At 36.7% G+C, this 19,415-nt stretch overlaps 1 protein-coding gene across 4 annotated transcripts in view; it reads left to right on the forward strand.

The window, feature by feature from the left end:
* Positions 1–19,415, forward strand: part of GABBR2 (gamma-aminobutyric acid type B receptor subunit 2) — a 451,884-nt gene that overhangs the window by 284,628 nt on the left and 147,841 nt on the right. For all 4 annotated transcript variants that reach the window (XM_072924427.1, XM_072924428.1, XM_072924429.1 and 1 more), the window contains exons 10-12: positions 8,034–8,114; positions 11,157–11,307; positions 11,795–11,927. In XM_072924427.1, the coding sequence (XP_072780528.1) occupies positions 8,034–8,114; positions 11,157–11,307; positions 11,795–11,927 (365 nt within the window). The remainder of the gene's footprint in view (positions 1–8,033; positions 8,115–11,156; positions 11,308–11,794; positions 11,928–19,415) is intronic.

The raw sequence follows: 19,415 nt of genomic DNA on the forward strand, positions 1-19,415 counted from the left end.
ACTCTGCCAGGAAGTAACTCAGAGTGATAAATGGTATAAATATCAATTTCTGTAGACCATGCTATATTTAGATAAATATTAATATTAATATTAAATAAGACAAGTATAATTACATAAGAATAATTTATTTTGGCAAATAAACTCCCAGAATGATGAGGATTTGCATTCTCTTAAAAGTTAATCAAATAATAAAAGACAATGAACAGTAGAACAGAAAAACCCTTGGCTAGACTAAGATATTGCAATTATTGCATATTCATGTATCCTAGAATATAATCATACCAGATCCACTTGAATATATATTTTTATCTTTTAACTTACTTACTAGAGTTCATTCAAATTACTGACATACATTTCAGGTTATACAGTGTGATATCAGTCAAGATTTTATGCTACAATTATTAAATCCAAGAAAAGGTGTGATCTCATGTACAACCTCATTTCAAACTATTAAGGATTTTTTAAGCATCCTAAGAAACAGGAACTTCTGTTCAGAAGAATTAATGTAAACTCTGTTCACTTGCTTCGTCACAACTGTTGTTATGCTTCATGGATGATCTGCCTTAATTCCTTTATTTTTGTTTATACCTTTCTCAGTTTCCTGAGTGAAAGCTATAATCATGGTGTTAACAATTCACACTTAAAGAAATAATTGTTTTAAACACAGTCTTTATTTTTTTATTTCATTATATAGCTCTTTCTTTGACACATAATATATAAATACCTCATATTTTTAGGTGTTAAATCCATATGAACTATATTACTAAATTTCTATTCAGAGCTAGAAGTCAGTCTAACAAACCAAGTAAGAGACAGAAGTATAATAAGGAAGGTGAAAACAAAGTTTAAAAAGGATCAGTAAAAATAATTTTTGAAAGCTTGTAAAAATGCATATTCTTGAAATTTTTATGGAAGAATCCTCTTGGGCTACTAAATTACTATATCCTTTTATGAGTTCAGGTTACTTAATTATATTTTTTGTAGTACTTGCTTATTGCTTGCTGTATCCTTTTGGCAAAAGACTATTACTAACATAGTGAAGGCTTAAGACTCCTTAGTTTTTATCCTGACTTTAAAGATACCCTGTTTGGCCTTTGTGTGGTCTGACCTTTCTGTCTGTTTTGCTTTCTGGGTGACTGAAAGATTTGCAGCCAGAGAACTGGCTATGAGGAGTAATTATCACTCACTATATATACTGCTTTCATAACTCATGATTTCCTGTATGCTGTGTCTGTATGTTTCCAAAGCAATGAAATCTAGGATTTCATAAATAAAACACATAAATCAAATTTTAAATGAAGGAAATAGCTATGTAGCAGTTAAACATGAAAGTAGCATTTCTGAGGGCAAAACAAATTTTAAAACTCTAATTAGAAGGGTAAAAACTGTCACAATTCAAATCCTTGCAAAGGTAACATGTTTTTCTTCCTTGAGTCTTTCTTTTCTGGCAGCTTCTGCTGAAGAATAATCTTCTATCTGACTTGACATTTTCTTCCTTATTTGAACTGCGATTCTTAATCTCAGAGTTTTTGTCTTTAAACAAAGAAATGGTTGCCTGCAAGTGAATGAAAAAGGTTTTGCTCATTCATTATTTATAAGCTTCTATTGTGATTCTTTTTTTTTTTTTAATTGGAAACTTTCAGCTGGTGTTGGTTATTGCTGATATGTGATAAGGATAGCTGAAAAGCTTCTCAGTCCTGTCTGACAAGGATATATTATGAAAGTTAAGATTGCATTAATTTGCTAAGACTTTTACATGATCCATAACATGAAATGTTTCTGTATTTATTCTGAAGGAAATTAGCTTTCCTGACACCTAGCTTCATTCAGTATTGTAAAGGCATTTGCGACAGCATTTCCAGTTATTTGGTAGATTGTTATTTCATGAAACAGCTTTCAAAACGAGTGAGACAGGTAGGGCAGGTTAGCAGGGACTTTGCAGGCAATTTGCACATGATTTATTGAAACGTGGGAAGTGTTCTCAACTTTAGCATCAGTGTTCAGCCTCCAGCTTAAGTTTATCACTGTTTGTGTTTGGCCAGTCTTCATTCCCATGATTTGCTCTGGAACACTATTGGCCACAGGATTGCTGTCGCTCAGTGCAGCATATAATCTCTCTGGGAGCCTTCCCAGGAAGCAATAGAGGGAATGAGAAAGAAGACCTAAGACCTGTCAGTGACAAATGATTGCTAGGTGACTGGCAGTGTAAAGTGTTAAAGGAAAGCATTCACTCTTTAAAAGAGAGTGTGAGCAGAAGCTAAATTGGAGAGAGACATGCCTCAGGACACCATAATGTAATGTGCCAGAGCACCCTTCACTCTCTGCACTGAACCTATCACTGAGATGCCAATAGCTTGCTAATGGTGAGCTTTAAGCCAAGTCAGATGTGTCTTTGAATGTGTGAGTGGCATGTGCACTGGCATGATTTTTCATTCATGTCTAGGAGATTGATTTGAAATGTGAGATTAAAATCTGTTGTGGTTTAACCCCAGTCAGCAGCCAAGCCCCACAGAGCCACTTGGTCACTCCTACACCAGCAGGACCCAGGAGAGAATTGGCAGGGTAAAAGCGTAGAACTCAGGGGTTGACATAAAGACATTTTAATAGGAAAAGCAGAAACCATACACTCCATCAAAGCAAAACAAGGAATTCATTCACCACTTCCTATGGGTAGGCAGCTGTTCAGCTTTTTCCAGGAGAGCACAGCCCCATCACCTGTAACATTTACTTGGGAAGACACATGCTGTCACTCCAAGTGTCAAGAGGATCCTCCTTCTTCCCCCACTTTATATCCTGAGCATGAGGCCATATGGCCTGAAATATGCCTTTGGTCAGCTGAGATCACCTGTCCCAACTGTATTTCACCCCAGGCTCCCATTCACTTCCAGCCCCTTGCCAACGTGTCAGTATGAAAATCAGAAAGTTCCTGACTCGGTGCAAACCCTGCTCAGCAAGAACAGATCTCTGTATTATCAACCCTGTGTCCAGCAGAAATCCAGATCACAGCCCTGTTCTAGCCACTGTGAAGAAAATAACTTTACTCCAGCTGAAACAACCAGAAAATCTTTCCAAATTTTAGAGTAATTCTTTTTATCAAGTATTTCAGATGCACCTGGATCCTGCTTAGTTTCACCTGTTGGCAAACTCTTTTCCAAAATTCCGCTGAGATCTGATAACTAACTATTCCCTATAGCTGCCAGCAGTCCTGTTGAGCTGTGATGCATGAATAAGGAATAATGCTCAGAAACTAAATGGCTCCTTTGTAGGACAAGGTTTAATAATATTGGTTCCTGAGATAGGCTGCTGAGTGTTGATTATGCAGCAAGGTTTTCTAAAAGGCTAAGCATCTAATCACTCCCACTGAATTAGGATGGTTAAGCAAAAGGGGCATCTGGAAGACAGCGGGAGAAGGGATTGTTAAACTGGTGTCACAGGAAGGTTTAAGGGAGTACAGTGATCATTTACTGTGTGGACAAGCAGGAGAGGCTATATAAAAATTTTTTTGAAAAGCTTTCCAAGGAGGAGTCATGGAGGCAGCACCTTTTGCAGGCATGGTTTATCAGAACAAACTATGACTTAGGTACTTTTTAGGCTTTCAGCTATATGTAATATTATTTTTTGGCTGCTTCTAAATCAAGCATAGCCTGTGTCCTCTAGATGAGAAACCTCTGCGACCCCTAGTTATCTGGAGAATAGCGCATACTAAGTTTATTAAATTTACTTTAAAATTTGCTTCGTATTTTTTGGTAAGTGAATACTCATCACTTGCTCATATTTCTTTTTGTAGTTTGCATGGAATTCTAAGTTTATAAAGAGCTGCAGTGACATAGCAGTGTTCTTAGTTGTGTCAAGCTATGGTAAGCTATTATGAGCTTTGAAATCTTTAATCTTCATTTGGAACCATGTGGTTTGGGCATTGCAATGATGTTAGGACAGACATGTAATTTGGCTTTATGGTAGCACAGACATAGTTTTTACATGAGTATATCCAAACAGACATATAGGAGTTAACGAATGGATACACATATCAATATACATATTTTTGAAACTTTTTAGGATACATTAGTTTTTCAGAGGGGCCTTTATAAGCATAAATTGTACTGGTGCTTATATTGATATAAACATTTTTATGTTGGCTTAACTGCATCACTGTGAGGGTTATTTGCAGTCAGACTGACATAACTGAGGGTGCTATTAGCTTAGTTATTACTTAGATAAGCTATTATCTTAACACTGAGAGCATAATTAGATATAGTGTCATTGAAAGCGAGACAGCATTGTCTACACAGAGGGAAATAAAGGAAATCCATCCATCCCATCTCTTATGCATTGCAAGTGAATTTCTCTCATCCTTAAACACTCTCAGTCTTCATGAGGTGTGAATAAGTACACTTACAAAAATGTGGTGAAAATAGAAATTATGACATATAGTGAAAGGAACTGAAACTGAGAATCTAAGAATAACCTCATCTGGAAATTCTCAGTGAAAGTGGATAACAGTCAAACTGGCAATCATAACACTGCTATACAGTTTGGTAAGCTTGTTTCATTCAGCTGGTATCAGTTGCAGGACTTTTTTTTTTTTTTTGCTTTTATTCAATGAGAACATATAACTACCTGATATGCTCTTGAAAATCCTCTGTACTAACTTTGTGAAATGTGAGCTAATTAATTAAGTGATATTGAGTCAATTTGTGTGGAGCTGATTAAAGTGTGCTATAAAATTCTGTAATAAAATATGTAGAGAAAAACATTTCAATATACCTGTAAGAGTATCTCATTCTTTGTTGGCAGAAGGCTTTCATCTTGACCACATAAGTAATCTATTCTGTGATGATTAATTAACAATAAGGATTATTTATAATTCTGTGAGAATTATATGCATAATTTACAGTCACATTTTTCTGGGCCAGTTTTATCTGGGTTGGATAGATTTTATACTTTTTTTGTCCCTCTGTGAAAGAACAGCTTCAGATTCAAGTTCTGAAATTTCTCGGCTCCTGTCATGGCACTGACAAACATTATCTCACAATCCCAGTACATTTTCCCTCATATTTTTCTTCTGCATTTTACTGTGAGTTTCAATACAATATCTCTGTTATGATTACAGAAAGATATAGTTAAAAATAATAGAAGCACTACAGAAAGAAGCCAACATCATATTCTGAATATTCTGAAAAGTACTTTGTTGGTGTTTCTTTGAAGGAGTTCTACTCTCTCCTGTCCTTTTGTTGTTAACACTCAGAGGTTTGACAGATATGAGCTACATTATACAAATACTGTACTAGCTTTAATAATTCAGAATTTCCAAAGTGAAGGGAATGGCATATAGAAAAGTTAACCCGCAGTCCCATCCTTAGCTGTTTTGACCTGTGCAAGAGAGTAGAGCCACAGTTATGTCTCCTTGCTTCCTTTAATTAATATTTGGAAGTGGTTTTGTCACTGATCAGCACTTGTGCTTGGGGATCTGAAAAACCAGCAGCTATAGTTGTCCTTGCTGGGAGAACAAAAGATCACAGAAAACCTTTTTGTGTCTCCCCCTCAGCAGCTCTGTAATCACACTATAAAATCAGAAGTATATCCTTCGTCTCAATAAAAGTATGTTTTATTTCCCTCACAGACTAATTTCCACAGTTGTCACTACTTTAGGATATTTAAAGTATCTTTATGGCTCTTGACTTCAATAAAGTGTTGCATGTCCTCTATGAACTGTCCTTTCCTGTTGGTAAGGGACAAGGCATTGATCAAATGTTTTCCTGGTAGTAAATATTGGGTTTTTTTCCCCATATTTCTGGGTTTCTAAGTCCAAAAATCTTGCTCTTCAGGCTGCCATAGAGGCTTGTTTCTCTGCATACTGAGCTCCATTCCTACAAGGGCTAGCTCCTGGTACCCAGGCTAGCTAATTACAGGACAGGCACATTCTCAGTGCTACTTCACCTATGAAGGAAGCCGTGTAAGAATTTATAAGTGTTGAAAAGAAATGGCGTCATCTGTCACATGATATAATCACAGAAAAACTTCCTTAGTTGCAGCGCTGTAATCAGGCCACAGATTTACACTGGTTTTTGTACATGTTTCTCCACCTGTTATGTGCTTCCCGCATCTCATCTAGTCCCAGTAAATTCTCCATACAGAAAGAGTTACAGAGCAATTACTCATTTCCCTTCTAAGCTCATCAGAACTGTGAGGCTTCAGCTTGTTGCTGTGAAGCTGGGGCTAGGCAAACACCAAGGTGTGTGTCATCCCCTTTTGCTGTCAGGAGATGCTGTGGACTATCTGATATCTAATGTGCCCACCGTATATCAGTATGCATCCTTATGCTTTTCTCTCCTCTCTCTAGGTTGTATTTCGATGTTTTAGATCTATAGGTAACAGCTGTCATGCTACAAACACAAATGGAAGTAGATTGGTTCTGGTTTTCACATTAACCATTTTAGCTTTTAGATGACTACTGGGAATATTTTATTTAAGATTGTCAAGAATTGATTCATGTATCTATTTCACAGTGAATGTTCAGTCTGTGGCAGAAATTATAAACTTATATTCACTTCTAAAGTATGTGGTGCCATGCAGATGGGTTTTATGAAACTGCTGCTAGGCACCAGGGGATTTTGCTTTTATTCCAAACTAGTCTTAGGTCCACCCAAGTGGATCATACTCATGGGAAAGGCAAATAAGTCTTAGAACTGCAAACTCCAGCTCTTGATGGAGCTCTTGATGCAATAAAAGCCTAAAACCCTCTGTCCGATTTGCAGCCCAATCTACATTTTCTTGTAGATAATTTAAAAAATATAACAATAGATATAACAACATAACAATAAAAATAGCAGTTTGTGTTACGGAAATTTTCGCCTCCTGTGAGCTCTCAGATTAGTATTAGTCAGACTGTAGATTTTACTAAAATGGAGCTTGATGCTCTATTCAGCAGAGCTGAACCAGCAAATCACTTTGAGTGAGAAAGGAGAAAAGGTTAATGTGGAGCTGTTGGGTGAAATATCATCTTTCCAAATTTGCCATCTAGCTCAAGATCATCAGATTCCAAAATCAGTGTCACAAATAGGGTCATGAGCTCGGAATTTAAATGTAAATTGGATTGTGAAATGCCCAGACAGAGAGGCCTGAAAGGAAATTTTTGTCTCTGCTGAGCCAGCTCTTCAAAGAAATCTTTAGCCAGTGGTTAAATCTTTAGCCTGTGGTTTGTAAGTCTCGTCAAAATGTAAAAGTTTTAGTGTAAAAAGGATAATTCAGTAAGTTCTTGCACTTCTAAGCCATACCTAAAGCTCAACAAAAATAGCAGGAAATAATTGATGCCAGATGTTATCAAAAGTGTGGGATAAATGCATGTCAGAGTTCCAGGTACAGTTGCCAAGACAGCAAACAAACAAATTTCTCTATCTGCATACTCTATTCTGTCAGGTACAAGAAGGCCATAGATATGAAGACAGTCCCAAAATATCAGATAAGACTAACTGTAAAATTTTAACTCAAGTGTGTGTTGGCTGTACTTATGTAACACAGTGAGTTCTGCAGTCAGGGTACTAATGAGTTGCTAATTCCCAGTCAGAGTAATAGATTTCATTCCCAGCATATCTGCTAACTGGCCAGTCTGCTCCATACTGGCTGGAGCCTGCCACCATGACTCTCCTGGGAAATACTTCACAAAGAAAGATGTCCTAGTTGTTTAAATGGGAGGGGAATGTATGGTTTAGCTGTGTGTGTTCTCCCAGTAAAAATGTCCCACATAGTATGAGCCAGTAAGAAACTGTGTGATCTTTAAGCTGGAGATGACTGTGTCCAATAGAAATTTCCTGATTATGTAAATGAATTCTTAAAAATGCTTTACATTTCTTTCAAGTACCAGAAATGTTTCTTTTAATGATGTTAGCTGTCTCGCATTCTGATTTACTTATTCATACTCTATTCTTTCATATTTCTTTTCCTTTTGACATACTGTCAAAAAAATAAAAAATCAGTTAAATACTTAAGAAAATGTGAACTGCTATAAACAATCACTATTGTTTGTTTCTCTGCAGAACAAAAAGAAGTAAAGGTGGGAGAATACAATGCTGTGGATGACACATTGATAATAATCAACAACAGCATCAGGTTCCAAGGTAGGAGACAAAACTGGAAAGAGGTACAGGAGTGACATGGATAGCTGTATGTCATTTATGAGACTGTGTGCTCTTAAAAAACTGGTTTAGGATTTTTAATATCAAATGCTGTGACACTGTAGAAAGTAAAAGGGAAAAAATGCTTTATAAAATAGAATTCTGAACAGAAAGTTACAGTGTTTTGATATTGTATACTTGGGTTTTGTTCCAAAATAGGTAAAAATAAATTTATATGTGTACACAAATGTTCTTTGATATTTCAAGCAGGAGGTTCTTCACCAATGAATAATGTTCTATTTCATCCCCGTTTCCCATTCTCCCAGGTCATCTCACTTGATGGATGCTCTCATGCTCTCTGTTTCCAGACATGAGGAGGAGGCAGTTGTTTTTCTTTGGGAGGTGTATGTTAGGTAGTTAGAAAATAGATTTTCAAAATACCAAGGCTGGCTTTAACATGGCCCATGGGAAACAGGGCCAGAGAGGGTTTTCAGACCAGCAGCACTCTGAAGATCCACAGCAGGCATATAGCATTTCTTACTGTATCTTCCTGCCATTTTTTATCCCATGCTGCACTAAATATAACATGGAGACTTTCTCAGCTCTTAAGCAGCTGGAGTGCAAGCATACCCATGTTTTTAAGAGCCCATGGTCATGGCAGCCAGGTAGGAGCTGAAATGAGTTCTAAGGGTGTCTCCTGTTGAATATAGGCATATACATTATTTTCAAAGCTAAATTTTAAGATTTAATCTTAAGCTCTGCTATGGTGCAGTTCAGTGAGATAAAATGAAGTTCGCTTTGTAAGTTCTGTGTGGTTTTCCCTTGGGATTGGTGAGGTGGATGAGCATCAATCTGTTACACTGTTGTACTTTACTACACCTTTCTCCATGGTCCCAACACCCAAAGTTTGCATGAGCATGGGTGGAGTTTCACTACAGTGATCTAACTCATGACTACTTATCCATCTGCTGTAGCTTTCCACCTTTCCTTTTGATACCCCTTGCTGGACTTAAAAGAGCACAGATACACAAACTTCTCATGTGTCTCTGAGGAATGAGGCTTTGGAAATGAAGAGTGCAGAATCTGTCCCAGTTGCCAAAGTCTGGGAAGCAGCAGATTATTTTTGCTGCAAGGAGAAACTAATGATGTGGTTTAATATTGATTCAGTCCATTAATTTCCAGAGAATATATGAAGTATGAATCAAGTTACAGGAGACAGCATTTGTTCATAACTTCTCGCCTTTACAGACAGTATATGATGGGGAGAAGTCTCTGTACAGTCTTTTTTCAGGACAAGACTGCTAGGTCTTTTTCTGACCACACCTGAAGGTGGCCTGTCCACCCATAACCTGTCTTAAGATGTATTATGTGACTCAAGTGAATCTTTTCCTTTGACTCATCTTAGCTTTTCATTGAGGCAGTTGTATATTCAATGTGGAAGACATTGACTTCCAGTCAGTATAAAAAGCCTAGTAACTTTAAATATTTGAAATAGAGAGTAGTAAAAAATGTTCCTATTTAAACCATTTCATAAAATTCCACAGCAATAGGAAACAACAGGATTGAAGGGCCAGTGCACAAACAAGAAAATAAATTTTGTAGACTCACTGTGTATTTATATTTAATAAATACAAACAATGAATATGCTCTGTAGAGTGTAGAAACAGTAGGGTGAAGTTTTACTTTTTAGTATTAGTTCTTTTAACTCAGGCATGTGTTTTATTGGGGTTTTTTGGCTTGCTACTTGACTAATTTTAAGAATTTCCATGGACTGTAAATACATGCAATATGGAGGAAAAGAGGAAAATCTCAGGTAGTTTTCTCTAATATTAAATCAACAAATTGACCCTTCACTACCACTTTTTTGTAATCATCTAAAGCAATTTTTTTTTTCTGAAAAGTTGGGCATAAAGGCCAAAGGATAGCAAGTTTCCATGGTCTGAATTGTTTCAACTTAACTCTTAAAGGTAAAGCTATTTTATTGTGAAAATCCTTGAATATTCTTTTAGGCGCAAGGCAGAAAAGTAGATGTAAAATTTAGCCATGGCAGCTGCTAGTCAGGTACTCATAGTTCCACTTCTGCAGCCGTGCTGCGAAATGAGCTGCTCAGCCCTGTGGCTCTTGCAGCCCCATTGGAGAGCCAATGTGAAAGGACAGGCTCAGGAACTGCACACAAATCTGTTTCTGAAGGAAGACAGTGATGCAAAAGGCTTTTTGCCAATCTCCTGCACCAAGGAAAAAATTAGTAAGCAGATGAAATGGAGTGTGGGAAGTCAGGGATACAGAGCTTTATTGCAGTTGTTGGAAAGGGATTCTCCTCATTAAACCAAGAAGCTTTTAATTAGTTGGAGCTGACTGTCGATGAAGTACACAGCTTTCAACATAGTTTTTAAGTTCAGACATTCAAATCCACATCTGCAAAGTGTATCTGTCCTTATAAAACTTTTGCTATCTATTTCCCATATTTTTTCCTTCTATAGAATCCTAAGGCACCAATTACTCTCCCTTCCCTCCTCCCAGGGCTTCCCCCACCATGCCCACAGCCCAAGACCACATTTCAGCCCCAGGGCCATCCATTCCTGTCCCAGTGATGCTACACTAAGGCTTATCTCCAGACATTCTGTTAGAATTTGCTCTGGCAACAACAGTGAGCACAGAAATGATGCTTTCTGTTTTCTACTCATTGCTCTGTCAATTGTTTCAGAAAAGCATAACCTCCTGGTAAAATTTACACTCAAAGTATGAATTTTAGTGTTTATTTGCTTTAAAATGAGGCTAGTTTGCATGTATGGGGTTCTGCACTGGGCTATGGTTGTGTCTTTTCTTCCAAAGAGGATATTTACCTGCTCCAGAAATGCAAATCTTCATGTCAATCAATGTGACTAACCTATGTCTGTCAAAGTCAGTGATTTCATCAGCTACTGGTGTGGTTCACAACTGTTAGATGTGCTAATTCAAGGTATAATACTTAGGTGAGGCAAAGTTTCTTACAGAAATTCTACATCTGGTTGAGCTTTAGCCTTTTTTTTCTTCATGTAATTCTAGGAGTTGAGCCTCCGAAGGACAAAACAATTATACAAGAGGAGCTGCGCAAAATTTCCCTGCCTCTCTACAGCATCCTCTCTGCCCTCACAATCCTAGGAATGATCATGGCCAGTGCTTTCTTGTTCTTTAACATCAAAAACAGAAATCAGAAGTAAGACATTCTTGTTACTTCTGTAACAAATTCTTTCATATTTAATGCCGTGTTTGTAGAACCAGTCATGTATATGCATATATCTACATATATGTGTGAGGAAAATGTAAAACTGTGGAAAGGTGGTATTTTAGAACTATTTAATTGAAATCACTGGGTAGTATATTCACATTGAAACAGACTGTATTTAAACTCTTTTATACTGTCTGAAAATTGTAATTTTCTATTTTATGTTTGTCTGTCTGCTAATAACATTAACCCTAGCTAATTAATCCATCAGCAAAAGAGAAGGTCTTTTTATTAAGCATTCAAAAACCTGAAACAATGCTAAACTTTATAAAACAGCAGATACAGTGCATGCCTTTAGATTTCATGGAATTCTAGAAGAGTTATCTCTTTGCCTGGTTACAAAAAGCTCTTCTTTATTGCTCTAGTAGCCTCGCAGTAATACTTTCCTCTTTAATGCACTATCACCTTTTGTCCATAGACTAATAAAGATGTCCAGTCCCTACATGAACAACCTTATTATCCTTGGAGGGATGCTTTCTTATGCATCTATTTTTCTTTTTGGTCTTGATGGATCCTTTGTCTCCGAAAAGACATTTGAGACACTTTGCACAGTAAGTAATTCCATATATTCTAGTTCAATTCTAGTTGAATTCAGTCTTACAGGAAACAGAAAATGCAAACGGGAAGGTTCAGAAGTTGGATGTGTCATTCCAGTAAATCACTGATTCTTGTAGATCTTTCCTGAGATATTTTCTGGGACCAAATTCTAAAACATGTACAAAGCTTCATTATGGGGGTGGTGGTTGTTGTTGTTCTTATTATTGTTCTTATTATTGTTGTTTATTATAGAATATTTAAAATGCGTTGGGACTTGACTTCAGACTGAAAGGGTAGATGTATATTCTTGTTCTGAAATCATATCTAGAAAGATTATTTACTATAGATGATTTTTGTCTTTGTAGCTGGACAACTTGTAATACCTGTAAAGCTGCTTCTTTATACATTCCATATTATTTTAAACTACATGGCTGCTGCCTGTCTAGATCTCTTTAGTCAGTTGCTTTGGCTGATTCTGCAAAGACTTCTACTGATATTTATATTCTATGCTATAAGCCTAGATCCATATATAATACATTCTAGTTAAATCAAAACAAGCAACTATGAAACCAAATTAAATACGTCCATCTAGAAATTTGTCTTAATTGTTCAATGTAGTTCTCTTGTTCTGACTTACAGAGGTCTTTTCAAAGAAAGGGATAGGATACTCCTTCCAAAATCAGTACAAAACAGCATTTAAATTTATCCAGTATCTTCTCAAGAAATTCTAAGACTCTGCTTGACCTGTTGCCTAAAAATATCACCCTTACTCAGGAGTTGCCTTCACTATTATTTAAATTCTTCTTCATGTCTCTAGAAAGTTGCTCTAATTCTCAGTACAGCTAGCACAAAGAGATGCTTTAAAGATATGAAAAGGATGATCCTGTTCACCTCTCACAAACTAGTCTATAACTCTGTGAATACAATGGGCCCAATAGGAAGCAAAAGATGACATAATCAATTTTTTTACCCAGGAATTTTTCCCTTTTTTGTGAAATAGCTTCTGATGGAGCAGAAGTGCCATTAGAAATCCATTGTTGATGTCAATACCCATTCCTTTTTCATCCTCCATTGCAGAAGGATCTAGTGGCATGGGACACAATTTTTAAGTCTTCATGTCTGCCCAATCTTGAGGTGCTTGTATCGAGAGCTCCTGAGTTCCCTGACAGGCTGCAGGTCATTGTATGACTGCGCTACAGCCCTCCTCTGGAAGTAGCCATGCACTGCTGAACAGAAGGAAAGTGGGAACCAGAGGTACTTATCGGCATCTAGCTGTTCTGGGAAACAGATTTCCAACCAAATGTAGCTATATAAGACTAAATAAGACTAAATTTGAGTCCTGTTTTACATGTGGAACAGCTCAGCCTTAACTCTGAAAAATGAACCAATGTCCAAAATCCTGTGCCTCTGAGCTAGAACATTTCTTTTGATTTTTCTCTAATCTGCCTTTCAAAATATAATCACTAGTCTCATTTTCTAAATGCAACAAAATTTAACTGTGGGCTGCTTATTTTGTCCAATCCTACATATCTCTTCCTTTTATTCTAATTTGTATCTGTAACATTATGTTAGGTCTGTGTGTCTGCCATAGAAGGAGAGATCTTTACTTGAGTAAAACACTTAATTGACTAGGTGATCAATACAAAGAAGCAGGTGGGGGAGAATGCTGTGTCCTAAAGCCAAACTTTCATTAAGAAATATCACCTCATGCCTCAAGCAGAGATTTTTTTTTTTCTTTTATTTTTACATAGTTAAAGGCTGTATAAACAGAGCAGAGTCTGAGATTTCTTCTCAGACCTGGCTTTCCAAGTTTTCAGAAGCGTTTCTGATTGTGTTTTCTGTGCATGGCTACTGATGTACCTTATGAACCCCAGCTCTGTCAGCAATTAATACTACAGTCATAGATGCACCAAATCGTTCAGTAGCCACCAATTAGAAAGGTTTTTCCAACATCCTACTTATTAAAACAATTCTTTTAAAAGTATTTTCCTCCCATTATATTCTTTTAAATGGGATAGCTTATGCTTCTCTTATATATCATCTCTACATGGCTCCCATTCACTGTAGCAATGCATTTTTATTGTATCTAGAAAACTCTGAATTAGTGCTGGAAAATTCATAAATATGGGAGGCAAACACACTTACCTGTTGAATAACGCTTGTCTTTCTCCTCCTCTCCTCAAAACATCCACCAAGTGCTGGGGAGAGAGCATACATTTGGCTCCATGTCACGGACATCCCTTTTCCCATGTGGGCAATATGCTTAGTGGTTTCATAAGATTTGCTTTCAGATACAAGTGCTTATAGGATCAGGCCAGGACAAATCTCTCTTCATCTCTGTTGAAATGCATGATTTTGTTTACTCATTCTAGCCATGAGAGATTAGTTTAACATTCCCATTTTATTTCAGATTGTGACTTAGTCTTTAAAAAAAGCAGTTACAATTGACAGCAATCATAAAAAGCCATCAAGGCATGTCGTCAGGGTGTAACAACTGTGTCTCAGACACAGAGAAGAGCCATATGTCAGTGAAAGGAGATATCATTTTGGAAGGGAAGTAAAAGTTTTAATTCAAGTTTTATATGCACACGCAAAGCTATAAAGCTTTCATTAGTGTCGTCCTGTGTCTAAACCAAGTAATCACCCTCATGGTCTTCTTTATTTCAGAAGTGATGAGGTCTCACCAGAGTAGCAGTATATACATAATAGCCAGTGTACTTAATTGGATATGTTATATATGGTCTCTGTTTAATATTCTGACAATTTTTGGCAAACTTATAGGAGGTCCTTAAAATTTCTGTGTTTATTAAAGTGTACCTGCCACAGCAAGGGGATTTGAAATTGGTGGTCTTTAAGGTTATCTTACAATCTATGCCGTTCTATCATTCTGTCCTCACAAATTCAGGAAACATGGTTTCCAAATTGTAGGTATTACATTCAACTCTGTTAGGTTTGTTTCCTCTAGAGCATGTTGTTTGTAGTGCTGTTTGGAGGGTGAAAAGCTTTGCAACATCAGCTCTTTTTTTACTTTTCAACAATTTATGTCTATATCTGGCATATTCCTAATGCTGTAATATTCCAAGGACACTGACCCATGACCTAGAATTACACCAGTAACTTCTGAAAGGTTCAAAGGATTTATTTGCTAAGTAGTACTACCACTTTCCACTCTGTGAGGCACTGGGTGTAGGAGGTGGTCTATAAGTTATTATGCTGAAACATAGAAACAAGAGTTACATGTAGTTAACTACACGTTAACAGAGTTTTAGCAATTTCCTAAAACTCTGAAAGATTGCTGAATGCAGCTCTAAAAGGAGGGACTTGCCTCTATAAGTCATTATACTGAAACATAGAAACAAGTGTTACATTTAGTTAAGAGTAAGCAAGCACTTTACACAGATAGCAAAATAATTTGCTGAATAAGGGTATTATATTAGTCTTTAAAATTATAAAATGTGGATTCCATGACAGAGTGATAGAGTAGATAATTGATTCGCAAACACACTCATTTTTATCTTGGTATGCCCATTTTTTATGGAAAGGTAATCAAGTATATTTAAATACATAATAATTCTGTGTGTTCACAGTGAAAATGCATAATAGCAAATGTAACATAATTTTGTTCCATGTCAGAATTAAAGATTAGGTACCATATTTTATAACTGCAATTATATGGAATTAAAATGATCCAGAGCAGTGAGTTCTGAGAAAGTGGTCAGTGTATTATTGAACCATTAGATAATGTCTTACTTAATAGCAACTTTATTTGTTGCACAGGAAAAGAAAAGGCAATACAATATTTCATTGCATCCATATGTATGCCAAAGTACAAAGTGTTTCAGAGAAAGTGAAAAGTAGAATGATTTATCTTTGTTTATAATCTCAGAACCACCAAGGTATATTAGCAAAAAATAAAAATATAAAAAAGGAAAAGTTAGAAGTAAGGGTGTGAAATGATATGTGATGCCGACTGGAAAAATGCAAGCAAGTGGAAGCATATTTGAAAGCAGTCATTATATGGAAGAGAGACTCAAAATTAGCAATGCTAGTGACATATCCTATGAATAGAGTTTAAAGTGACATACTAAATAGAGATACTTAAAGTAGAGAGAATATTAGATAAGATCATAACGTTTAGACTTCTGTAATACATTCCACTGAGAATTTTGTGATTTGCATTTAAGATGAGTAATGTCTTTCCAAGTTGGAACTGCTATTGAATAAAAGACTACTGTGGTCCTGAGGACGACTACAGTCTTCTCTGTTATGCATCTTCCTCAAATAAGTAAATCTAATTATTAAGTTGGGGCTGAAGATGTTTTAAGTACTCCACGTTGCTCTCACCCATAGTTCCACCAAAAAAGGCCTGGTTTATTAGGTAGTAGTGGAGTGAACAGCTCTTCTCCTCAGTCTTGGTAGTTCTGATGTGGAGCAGAACTTTCTCCTGGGCAGTGTGTCACCCTCATTGTCTTCTGTATTAAAGACCCAATGCTCTGGGTCATTGGAATGATTGGGAAAGGGCAAATTATCTGCCTTGAATAACTGAATATAGGGTTCATGCTTTCATAGGAGATACCTATTTTGTAGATAGAAATTGCTTTTCAATATCCTTTACACTCCAAAGTATTCTGCAAGGGTGTCACATAAAATATAAAAGGATTTAAGTCTTGCAATTTGCATAGGTACTAAAATAAAGCACGTTTTGTCTTGTTCCTTTCACTAGTTAACATCGTTTATATGCATTGCCAAAGCTAGACAGATGTTCTGTGATTTCAGGTGATCTTACTGAGCCTGGGTCAATGTTTTGGCTTGGATAAAGTTAAAAAAAAAAAAAAAAAAAAGGGTATGAAGGTTTTTGCACACTGCAGGCTGTGCTTAGGCTCTTAGATTTCACTAGGTTGCCCTCAGCCATGATGTGGAGATTTTGAAACACTCTTTGTCCAGAAAGAAGAAACCAAACAGTGAGGTGAGATGGAGAGACAGAAAGAGAGAAGGAGAGAGTACAGACCACTGACAAAGTCCAGCTCACTACTACAGTGTGTGTGTGACTACCCAGAATTTGTGTTTTTCTCAGAAAAACATCTTGAGGACATGTGCATTCATGGCAACAGTAGCTATTATAGACCTTATATCTTCTCAAAGGTGCATTTTAAAATGTGACCTTTAAATGTATCCAGATATTCAGATGTACTTAGTATTTGCAACTAGTATTATTCTTAATTATGGGTCATAAATACTTCTGACTCTGTGCCTTGCAACAATGTGAAAGGCAGGGTTTTTTTTTTTCTTTTTTACTGTTTCTTTAAAAAATATTCTTATATCTGCCATGTTGAGAGAACAACTAGGCAGGGTGAAACTCCACCATCTGCATTTCACCCTTTCTAGGGAAACTGAACTTCTGAAGGGTAGGGATTACCATGTGATATAAGAGTGGAGAGACACCTGAAAAACACATTAAACAGAGATTTATAGACTGTAGCAAGGAACAGGCAGGAAAAGACCACTGTGAGCTGTTGTGGGATGGGTTCCTAGGGATGGAAGCAGGCTGCAGGGTGAGGGGGATGGTGGGCAATTTCCTAAAACTCTGAAAGCTGGCTGTATGCAGCTCTAAAAGGAGGGACTTGCTTCTAATAGTAAAGCAGGGAGAGGGAGAAGATGTATGAACCTTCTGTCTTTTTATTTATTTCTGCTTTGTCTTTGCTTGTCACTTTGTATTTCCTCTGTTTAACCAATTTTGAGGTAACAGACTGAAAGGAAAACATGTAGGCAGCACCACCACTAAAGCTGTGGTTTTCTCTGTGGGCAAGAGGCTCTTGAACTATACCCTGTACTACCAAATAGCATGTGGTCTTGATGGTAGTTGATAATATGGTCCTATTCATGCCCTTCATGCTCTTCAGGCATTTCCCAAAACCCAGAGTTTTGTTTTGGTTTGTTGTGGACTTATTTTTTTTTGTGGGGGGGAGGAGAGGATGTTTCCTGTCTTTAGACTTTATATTTGCCTAATCCTTTTGCTCAGATTGTTTAGATTTGGCCAGGAATTTAAAGGAAAATCCAACAGACAGACACTCAACTTCTATTGAATTGCAAAAGGATTTCAACCTCTAATCTATTTCTTTTGTCTCTGGAAACCAGAGTCTTTGTTTGTGTTTTTCATCTGGCCTTTCTAATTTTGTGTGTATTCTTCAGTTTATTTCCTACTTAATTGTTTAGCTGTTAATTTTAATCTTCCTTTTCTGTATAATCACTTCCATAATTGTTCTCACTGTCGTTCAGTCTGAGACTGATCTCACTCCTATTTAATTCAACATCAGTTATGTTACTGAGTTTAACACAAGCCTGATCAGCTTCTATTTTAGTAAATGACATTTTCTTGAGGGTAAAGAAAAAAGAGTACAGACAAAAGTTATAAGGCTGAAAAGATCCTAGAAACAAAATTATTTCATATACTGAGGCAAATACACCACAACCTTGCCAGAGATTTATTAAGGTAATATTTTTAGAATGTTTTCCTCTCCTTCAGTAGAAGCAGCAGACAGTTTTTAAAGCCCCATTATAGAAACAGGAGAAACGATAACATCTTTTACACTACCCATAGATTAACTATGAAAAATGATCTAAAGGATATTAAGAAATCACTACAGGAGATCTCACAGCATGTGATGAACCTCTGTATTTAATTTATGTGAAAACAGCAGGATTCAATTCTCTAACATTATTGCCACTTATGTTTTACAGAAATCTGTGCTAGTGCCACACAAATTCTATAAAATGAGCTAAAAGTCATAAAAATTTGTCAAAAATGTCTGATATAAATGAGAAAAGTATAATTCAAAAGGATTAACTCATTCTTTGGGGTCTGCTTGTGTTCATACAGTCAATTTTGCCATCATTAATAGAAGCAGAGCCATAACCCAGTGAAAACCTGTTGAGACGACACATTTTTGTTCATCATAATTGTCCATTATGTCCCCAGTTTTCCAAGAAAAATAGGAGGTGCTTAATTTCCAACTCCTGCATCCTCCACAGAAATCAATGCAATTGTCCACTTAAAGACAATTGTGCTCTCCAGCACTAGATGCACAGCATGGTTTATTTTCACATTTGTTCCTTTTAAGTACCTAAATCTAGTATTGAGATGCCCCCAAGCTGCTCAGCTGCAGCCTAACCCTGTGGGCACTGCAGCTTCTACCCAGGGTGTGTGGAGAACTGACTCATTATTGATATTCCTTAAGTCAATCCGTCCAAGTCTCATAAACAAATCTGGAGAGTGGAATGTCAAGTCCTCCAAAAGACAGATTTGTAAGTTTTATTAAAAAAAAACCCCAAAACACAAAAAACATCTTGAGGTGGGGAAAAATATGTTTGCAAGAATCTTAAACCTGAGTGATTCCTCTGCAGGAGTATAATCTAAATGTTTTACTGAGGGAACTTTTAACCAGGCAGTTTCACTACGCCATTGAAATAACTGTTATTTAAAACAAAACGGTCACTTAGAAAAA

Source organism: Taeniopygia guttata, chromosome 2, assembly GCF_048771995.1.
Source record: "Taeniopygia guttata chromosome 2, bTaeGut7.mat, whole genome shotgun sequence".
Classification (NCBI taxonomy): Eukaryota; Metazoa; Chordata; class Aves; order Passeriformes; family Estrildidae; genus Taeniopygia; species Taeniopygia guttata.